The following is a 9,643-nucleotide window of genomic DNA, read 5'->3' as shown; positions in this document are numbered from 1 at the left end:
CTGAGCCTCTAGGGTCACTGACAATGGGAGCACTGCTGGGCTGGTATCATGCAGCCTCCTCATTTACCTTCTTCCAGTCGACAAATATGATTTCTGATTTATCCATGCCCACGTCTTTGACAGCCTTCTGGAACACTTCCCGCAGCTCTGGGGTGATATCTGGCTTTTTGGCTGCAATGGAGATGGGATCCAGGGGTGTGATTCATAAGGATCCAGCAGATGGGAGCCCAGGTAGGGATATGGGATGTGGGTGGGTGACCAAGAGTAAGGTGCAGTGTAACTGGGGACCAGGTCTGAGAGGGCCCTACCGTTGAGGGACAGGCCCCGTTTCTTCTCATCCTTCAGGTCAAAGGCAAGCATGAAGGCCCCATGTTTCTTCAGCACTATCAGGTCTGCAAAGACTTCTACTCCTCCTACTGTAGGAGGAAGGCCTTTGAGAGTCTCTAGAATGATGCTCTGGTCCCCATCCCAAAGGAAGGAAACACATAGCTATGGACAAGTGCCTGGGGCTCCCTGGGGCTGCCATGTGCTCAGTCTCTTTTGGATGCAAACCTCACTTCTCATTCTTCATAGGTATGGAATGGCTGGGGCCTTGGAAAGGGCCCTTGGTGGTGTGGTGGGGGGGCATAGTTAACTCTTCCCCTTAAACATTAAAACAGCTGCTTAGGGACAATTAAAACTTAAGAGTGCCTGATCTGGCCCACCACTATTGGGTTGCCCTCCTCCATGCTCTCCCTGCTGAATTGGGGGTGTGGCTGAAGTCACTGTCTTCCCAACCCATGGGTTTCTACTCTGAGCTCAGAAAGGGTCATAAAGAATGTTCAAAGCATGTCTGGCCTGGCAGCTGGACTCCGGGTTGAAATCTGCTTCCACTTACAAGGCTCAGAGATGACTTCACAGACCTCACTGTCCTGTTCTGCTGTCCCTTGTACCCGTGCAATACCCTCCCCGAAATCAGTGAGTTCACACCCTTACCATACTTGGAGAGGGTCCCATTCTCTCTCTGGATTCCTAGATGGGTGGAGTTATAGACACACTCGTTAACTCTAAAAAGCAAAGAGAGAGAGGACAACTGTTGGAGAGGTGATCTGACTAGCACGGCATGGGAAGAGGGCCAGAGGCAGGTAGACAAGAAAGCTGTCCCTATTCCTGAAGGTGGGTGGGGAGGTGAGGCAGAGCCAGTTTGCTCAGGTCTCTAGGCATCTGGGAATGGAGGCCAGGGGCAGGGTGGGTTAGCTGTTACAAGGACTCACAGGGTATGATACTCTCGAAGCTCCATGGTGTCATTTATCAAGTTGGGGATCATTTTAAAAAACACAGTCTGTGACGTTTGCATTGCCTGCCGGTATTCAGGGTTCAGGACAGCCGCACCAATGAAAAACCATTTGCCAGAGAGCTGGGGAGAAGCAGGCACACAGAGGAGCAGGGCTTGTAGTATGGACATTGGCAGTCAGCAGTGATGAGGGGCAGGCAAGGGATGGCTTCTGAACCATACATGGGAAGACTGAAGCTCCAATGGGCAACTCAAAAATCAGCCCTCCTACTGCTCTGTGCCATGCTGAGAAACCTCAGAGTGATGTTTCTGGGTTTGGAGGCAGGGGGATGCCACCAGAGTCTCAAGGAGAGGAAATGGCAGTTCCAGGAGCCCAGAGATGAACACAGACATCAGGGAAGGGAAAGCCGAGAGGAAAGAGAAGTCTCCTACAGTGCTCAGGTCCAGGCCCGGGCAGGCACTCACCCAGCTCAGGGTCTCGTTGGTGATAGGTTCGCCTATGGTGATGTTGGCTTGTTCTGGGTTCTGAGCTTCCAACAGCGGCAGGAGGCTCAACACGACAAGAACCGTGTGCAGTGCCATGCTGAGGACACTCAGAGTCACCAGGGCTGGGAAGAGATAACTGGTGGCTGGAGGGTGCAGTGGCTTTTATAACAGGATGTGGGGAGGGCATGGGATTGCAGACAGGGGCTGGAGAGCCCTGGCACAATCTCACCAGCACTTGGGAAATACATTGCGCAAAATGTTCTCTCAAGCCAGCTTTGTGCAGTTCCCTCAGCCCGCCTGCCCCAACACAGGCTCCTGTCCTACACCAGAGTGGCTGATTCATGGTCAAGGTGGGTACAGGGCTAGCCTGATGATACTTAGGTCCCAGACAGGGGTCCATCCCTGTCTTCTCTCATGAAGCTACCTATCAGGAGTGAGACCTATTCGTTTATCAACCCCCCAAGGATGATATGAAGGGTTCCCAGGTCAGGGTTCATAGTGAACTTAGAAGACACTTAGGGGGTCAAGTTGAGGGCCAAGAACAAAGATGGATTAGTTTCCAAAGGAGTGTGATGTTACTGGGGACCCCGACCCAGCCCTGAAGGCAGCCAAATGCCCTAAAAAAAAAGAGGGGCGAATCTGAATTGAATATCTAGTTCAGCAAAGCTCCCAGTATCTACAGCAGGAAAGGATCTGCCTAGGATAGTGTGTGCCCAATCCAGGGGTCTGTGCCCAGCAACCAGTAAATATCTGGTTCTGGTTCCTGCCTGATAGATATAGCCTGATCTTTGTACATATGAATTAATACTCTCCATAAGTATCGCTTTTGACAGGCCTGGTGACTCTCGCTGAGGCATGGAGTCATTCCTGGGAGCTTGAGTTTACAGTGAGCTCTTTCAAAACATCAATAGCAGCAAACATGTTAGAACACGCTCACAGTTGCTTGATCTAGTTCCTGTGCCCTCTACACGTTCTCATGTTTCCATGTAGTCAGGGTATTTTTTTTAATGATAAATCACTTGTCATTCATTCACTTACTGTGTTCTAATTTCATGAGAGCCCTCTTTTATCCTGTGGCATTTCTATTGTATGTATCCCCTCTTGATAAGCGTCAGAGCAACACATTGCCTTTAAAAATCAGTCTACCAACAGAAAAGAAAACAAAACAAGACCCGACTCACCTCCAGTGTCATGTGTGTAAATGTTTCTAATGACATTTTCAAAGTAGCCACAAACTCCAAGCTGTTAAGTGCCTACCACCAGGAAAATGAGAAATGGATTGTGACAATTCATGCAAGCACGGTGTTGCATAGCAACAGAAAGAAATGAACGACTGATAGATTTGACAATCCAAATGCAGCTCGACAACATTATTGCCAGCAGATAGCCCAGAGGTGGGATTGTATGAGCCTGTTTATAGGGCGTTCTAGACGAGTCCAAGGTAATCTGAAATGATATTAATCAAGTCAGTGACAGTGATCACCCAAGGCAAAGGAAAGGGGCCACAGATGGTCCTGAGAGCATCCTGCAGTGGAGTGTGCTGTACAGGGCCTAGGAGAACTGGCTGAGCTGGAGACCCAAATCATGTGTGTTTTGTTGTATTTATACAGTCTTGAGAAAGTTTATCTCCTCCCAGAGGAGAAAAAGCATAACCATGAGGAATCTAAAAGCACCAATGTTGTGTTCTGTCCCAAGTGAGCAGTGTGCCAGAAATCATAATCTCTCTGTTTGTGCCTCTCTGTTTCTGTTATGTCTCTTACACACATGCACGCACGCACATGCATACCGACATTTGCACACACTGGCATATTTAAATATCTATTTTTATTATAAAAGCAAATAAATGAAAATAATGAACTTAAGAAACAGATAAGATATCCCCAAAGCTACCTATCTCTGTGCTGTGTATCCAGAGACTGTGGATTCTAAACAGGAGGGTGAAGGCAGGGAAGTGGACAACCAGCTAAGGTCTCCCGCAGGGTACTTGCTGCATATCTTTGCAGAATCTGTGCACCCTTCTGCTGACATCTGTCTGTCCTGCTTTTCCTGTCCTTGGCCTGGAGAGGCCAGAGGAGCAAGGCCTGTCATGGATTCCCAGGCCAGAAAAAGTGGGAGACACTTCAGGAAGTGTGTGACAAAGCCCCAGGCCAGAGTCTCCTCCTAGAGACTTCCATAGCACCCTATGCCTGTGGCCAGTTTGACACTGGGCATGCACCTGGCAGCGACTATGATTGAGTCTGCCTCAGTGCACTGACAGAGCAGGATGCTGTACCAGTTTTCTTCCAGGATGACAGAATGATTAACAAAAGCTAATATCAGGGGGCTGCTGGGTGAGGAGGGACACAGTCCACCATGTCACACTGCATCCAGTGGGGACAGCCATAAGCTTTGCAGGCAGAGATGCTCTGTGGGTGCTCAGCTTGTTTTCTGCTTTTGGTTGAGTGGGGGACCCCAGCCCGAGGAATGGTGCTGCCTACAGTCAGGGTGGCGGCTCTCTCTGGAAATGTCCTCACAGACACACATGGAATACATCCCCTAGGGGACTGCCAATCCAGTCAAGTGTAAAGATGATCTCAGACACTGTGTTTGCCACCGAGTGGACTGTGCCTCAGGAACCCAGTCACAATTGTGCAATCGATGTCAACTGGCCTCCAGGGAAGCAGTGTCATCTCACAGTGTCCCTCAAGGGCACCCTGAGGAGTTTTCCTGTGGACATCCAGACCCTCTAGCCAAGGCCTAAGTCTACTGTGCCGCCCAGCCTTGGCCTTTTATACTACAACCTTGTTAGCATCAACACGAACCCTCCTGTCTCCCAGTCACCTCCCTTCCAGTGATTAGAGTTGCACCTCTGAAGTGAAGGCCCTGTGACAGGGACACCTGTCTTCCCCTCCCCCACCACTGCTGCTTGGGTCTCCTGCCTTGTCCTCCCCATCTGTGCCATAAGTGTTTGGGGATTCTAGGAAGAGCATTGGGTTCTGTCAGTTCCTTCTAGCCTGACTCAGTTGCCCCTTCCAGGAAGCCCTCTCAGATTCCCTGGGCGGGGATTCTTGGAGGCCTCTCCAGGAAGGGAGGGAGAAAGGGAGGTTGAGATGGAAAGAGGGAGGGAGGGAGGAATGGAGGGAGGGAGGGAGGGAGGGAGGGAAGCAAGCAAAGAAATGATATTGATTGTGTCAGCAAACGTTTATTGTTGCAGAGACAGAATCAAAGTGCACAGCAGGGGTGGGGTGGGCTGGGCATGGGGACAGCCCAGGGAGTTCAGAGAGCTGAGCCCATGCCTGCCCTTCCTAAGGATCTTNCTTGGTCTCCTTCTCCAGCTCAAGCTGCGTCTTCTCCTGCTGACCACACTTATCCTAGAAGGTGATATGAGGGAGGAGAGCAGAGTGAGTAAGCCAGGGGTGGTGGCACACGACTGGGATGGTAAATGCTGAGGCAGGAGGATTTCTGTGTGTTGCAGCAGAATAGCTTGGGCTTCAAGGTGAGATGCAAAAACAAAACAAAATAGAACAAACAGGCAGAACAAAAACTCGGCCTGGTAGGTAAGCCTGAGGGGCAGCTTGAAGTCACTCCAGCCTTAACCAGAGCCCACGAGAGAATGGTGGAAGAGGACATAGCCCACTGGTGTCCTCTGACATCCACACATGTCTTATAACATGCTAGTGTACACACACACACTAGCTATGAATACATATATATTAAGGTGAGAGAGGAAGCACTGTTGTTGGCCACAATGGCAGGGTGGTGTCAACCACCTGTATCTTGGATCTACCATGGCTCCCCTGCAGTGTCACAACAGTCATTCTCACCCATCCTAATAATGTGAACCGTTAACACGCTTCCTTGTGTTGTGGTGACCCAACCATATTTTCATTGCTACTTAATAACTGTAATTTGGCTACTGTTATAATTCAGAAGTATCTGCCATATGGGTTGAGACCCACCCTTGAGAACCACTAGTCTAGGGTAAGTCGCTCCTCATCTCTGAGCTCCGGCTTATTAACCCCATTGAATGTGAGCAGAATCCCCCCAAATGGCAGGCATTTTCTGAACACATGTGTCCACAGGTGCAGGGTGAGTCTACTGTCCCCACTGGTTGGGAGGTGGGGAACTCATGTTGTGCAATGGCTCAGTGGCAGTGTCCGTATGCTGGCTCCTCCCCTTGGGAATCCTGGGGCTCGTGATGCCAGGAAAGGCTCAGGTGACCAGAGAATGGAGTCACAAAAGTATTGACTATGTCTCAAACTATGTGCAAGGTGATTGGTTGATCCCATGGCTTCACCTGGGTGAAAGCCAGAGCTGATGTGACCTCTCCCTCAGCACAAGGTTAGACAGGACATCACGGAGTCTCAGTGTGGGTCATCCCTGCCTATCAANCTGAGCCTCTAGGGTCACTGACAATGGGAGCACTGCTGGGCTGGTATCATGCAGCCTCCTCATTTACCTTCTTCCAGTCGACAAATATGATTTCTGATTCATCCATGCCCACGTCTTTGACAGCCTTCTGGAATACTTCCCGCAGCTCTGGGGTGATATCTGGCTTTTTGGCTGCAATGGAGAAGGGATCCAGGGGTGTGATGCGTAAGGTTCCAGCAGATGGGATGCCATGTAGGAATGTGGGATGTGGGTGGGTGACCAAGTGTAAGGCCCAGTAGAGTTAGAGACCTCAGCTGTGAGGTTCCTACCATAGAGGGACAGTCCCCGTTTCTTCTCATCCTTCAGGTCAAAGGCAAGCATGAAGGCCCCATGTTTCTTCAGCACTATCAGGTCTGCAAAGGTTTCTACTCCTCCTTCTGCAGGAGGAAGGCCTTTGTGAGTCAGTAGAATGATGCTGTGATCCCCATCCCAAGAGAAGGAAGCACATAGCTGTGGACAAGTGCCTGGGCCTCCCTGGGGCTGCCATGTGCTCAGTCTCTGTAGGATGCAAACCTCACTTCTCATTCTTCATAGGTATGGAATGACTGGGGCCTTGGAAAGGGGCCTTGGTGGTGTGGTGGTGGGGCATAGTTAACACTTTCTCTTAAATGTTAAAACATCTGCTTAGGGGCAATTAAAATCTAAGGAGTGTCTGATCTCTCCCACCTGCATTCCCTTGTCCTCCTCAGTGCTGTCCCTGGTGACATGGGGGTGTGACTGAAGTCACTGTCTTCCCAACCCATGGGTTTCCCTTCTGAGTTCACAAAGGATCATAAAGAATGGTCAAAGCAAGTCTGTCTTGCCAGTTGGACTCCGGGTTGAAATCTGCTTCCACTTCCAAGCCTCAGAGAGAGACTTCACAGACCTCACTGCCTGGTCCTGCTCCCCTCTCAGACCCTGGCAATACCTTCACCAAAAAGCAGTGAGATCACACCCTCACCATACTTGGAGAAGGTCCCATTCTCTCTCTGGAATTCCAGATAGGTGGAGTTATAGACACACTGGTCACCTCTGGAAAGCAACAAGAATGTTGCTGAGCACAAGTCAATCTGACCAGTCCAGGGTGGGGAGTGGGCAAGAGGCAGGTAGACAAGACAGCTGTCCCCATTCCTGAAGGTGCGTGTGGAGGCCAGGCAGAGCAACTTTGCTCAGGTCTCTCGGCATCAGGGAATGGAGGCAAGGGGCAGGGTGGGCTGGCTGTCACAAGGACTCACATGGTCAGAGACTCCCAAAGCTCTATCATGTCGTCCATCAAGTTGGGGGTAAGGTAAAAAAATACTGTCAGCGTCCTTTGCATTGCCTGCTGGTACTTGGCGTTTCGGAAAGCCGCGCCCATGAGAAACCATTTGTCAGAGAGCTGGGGAGAAGCAGGCACACAGTTGAGCAGGGCTTGTAGTACGAACCTAGGAAGTCAGCAATGATGAGGGGCAGGCAAGGGATGGCTTCTGAACCATACATGGGTTGACTGAAACTCCAGACCAGGACCCCACGAGCAGTTCAAAAATCAGCCATGCTACTGCTCTGTCCCATGCTGAGAGACCTCAGAGTGATGCTTCTGGGTTTGGAGGCAGGGGGATGCCATCAGGATCTCCAGGAAAGGGACGGGCAGTACCAGGAGCCCAGAGATGAACACAGACAACAGGGAAGGGAAAGCCCAGAGGAAAGAGAAGTCTCCTACAGTGCTCAGGTCCAGGCCCTGGCAGGCACTCACCCAGCTCAGGGTCTCGTTGGTGATAGGCTCTCCTATGGTGATGTTGGCTTGTTCTGGGTTCTGAGCTTCCAACAGCGGCAGGAGGCTCAACACGACAAGAACCATGTGCAGTGCCATGCTGAGGACACTCAGAGTCACCAGGGCTGGGAAGAGATAACTGGTGGCTGGAGGATGCAGTGGCTTTTATAACAGGATGTGGGGAGGGCCTGAGACTGCAGCCAGGGGCTGGAGAGCCATGGCACAATCTCACCAGAACTTGGGAAATGTCTTGTGCAAAATGTTCCTTCATGCCAGCTTTGCACAACTCCCTCACCCTGCTGGCCTTGACACAGGCTCCTGTCCTACACCAGAGTGGATGATTCATGGTCAAGGTGGGTACATGGATAGCCTGATGATACTTAGGTCCCAGACAGGGGTCCCATCCCTCTCTTATACCATGAAGCTGCCTAAAAGGAGTGAAACCTACACATACATCAACCTCCCAAGTGTGAAAGAAAGGGTCCCAGGTCAGGGTTCTTAGCAAACATAGAAGACACTTAGGGGGCCATGTTGAGGGCCAAGAACAAAGATGGATTGTGAAAGGTGTGTGATGTTCCTGGGGACCCCTACGTAGCCTAGAGGCAGTCAAATGCACAACAAAGAGGGGTGAATCTGAGTTGAACATCTAGTTCAGCAAAGGTCCCAGTATCTACAGCAGGAAAGGATCTGCCTAGGATAGTGTATGTCCAATCCAGGGTCTGTGCCCAGCATCCAGTCAATATCTGGTTCGAGTTCCTGCCTGATAGATATAGCCTGATCTTTGTCTACTTAGTGAACACTTTCAAAAAGTATTGCTTTTGACAGGCCTGGTGACTCCCGCTGAGGCACAGAGTCATTACTGGGAGCTTGAGATTACAGTGAGCTGCTTCAAAACATCAATAGCAGCACACATGTTGGAACACACTCAGTTTCATGGTCTATTTCACTAACACACACACATATGCATACACTCATCACTGGCAGACTTAAAAATCCATTGTTGTTATAAACTGTAATGCAGACAAATAATTACCTTAAGAAAGGGAAAAGAAATCCCCAAAGCTACCTGTGTCTGTGCTGTGAATCCAGAGCCTGTGGTTTCTAAGGACGAGGGTGCAGGCAGGGAAGTGGAAACCCAGCTAAGGTCGCCCCCAGGGTACTTGCTGCATATCTTTCCAGAATCTGTCCACCCTTCTGCTGACATCTGTCTCTCCTGCTTTTCCTGTCCTTTGCCTGGAGAGGCCAGAGGAGCAAGGACTGTCATGCATTCCCAGGCCAGAAAAAGTGGGAGACACTTCAGGAAGTGTGTGACAAAGCCCCAGGCCAGAGTCTCCTTCTAGAGACTTCTATAGCACCCTATGCCTGTGGCCAGCTTAACACTGGGCATGCGTGTGGCAGTGACTGTGATTCACTCTGCCCAAGTGCACTGATAGACAGAGCAGGGCGCTGTATCAGGTGTCTTCCCGGTTCTGTGACAAAATGATTAACAAAAGCTAATATCAGGGGGCTGCTGGGTGAGGAGGGACACAGTCCACCATGTCACACTGCATCCAGTCGAGACAGCCATAAGCTTAGCAGGCAGAGATGCTCTGTGGGTGCTCAGCTTGTTTTCTGCTTTTGGTTGAGTGGGGGACCCCAGCCNGAGGAATGGTGCTGCCTACAGTCAGGGTGGCGGCTCTCTCTGGAAATGTCCTCACAGACACACATGGAATACATCCCCTAGGGGACTGCCAATCCAGTCAAGT

General features: G+C 50.6%; 2 protein-coding genes across 2 annotated transcripts in view; both read right to left on the bottom strand.

Moving 5' to 3' along the window:
- LOC110323701 (alpha-1-acid glycoprotein 1) overlaps nt 1-1,878 on the bottom strand; it is a 3,509-nt gene extending 1,631 nt beyond the window's left edge. Inside the window, exons 1-5 of the mRNA XM_021201051.2 lie at nt 1,739-1,878; nt 1,254-1,396; nt 976-1,046; nt 309-416; nt 68-171 (exon numbers count right to left, since the gene is read on the bottom strand). Coding sequence (XP_021056710.1) covers nt 68-171; nt 309-416; nt 976-1,046; nt 1,254-1,396; nt 1,739-1,855 — 543 coding nt within the window. The 5' untranslated portion in view covers nt 1,856-1,878. The remainder of the gene's footprint in view (nt 1-67; nt 172-308; nt 417-975; nt 1,047-1,253; nt 1,397-1,738) is intronic.
- A 3,056-nt stretch (nt 1,879-4,934) lies between these two features.
- On the bottom strand, nt 4,935-7,997 carry LOC110323676 (alpha-1-acid glycoprotein 1-like). Its single transcript, XM_021201018.2, has 6 exons — nt 7,881-7,997; nt 7,384-7,526; nt 7,110-7,180; nt 6,439-6,546; nt 6,198-6,301; nt 4,935-5,109 (listed from the first exon to the last, which is right to left on the bottom strand). Exons 1-6 carry the CDS (start codon nt 7,995-7,997, stop codon nt 5,044-5,046), a joined length of 609 nt encoding a protein of 202 aa, XP_021056677.1. The 3' UTR covers nt 4,935-5,043.
- Nucleotides 7,998-9,643: the final 1,646 nt, after the last annotated feature.

This window comes from Mus pahari, chromosome 6, assembly GCF_900095145.1.
Source record: "Mus pahari chromosome 6, PAHARI_EIJ_v1.1, whole genome shotgun sequence".
Taxonomy (NCBI): Eukaryota; Metazoa; Chordata; class Mammalia; order Rodentia; family Muridae; genus Mus; species Mus pahari.
Note: the sequence above shows the minus strand (reverse complement) of the source record. Positions and strands in the feature narration are given on the sequence as shown.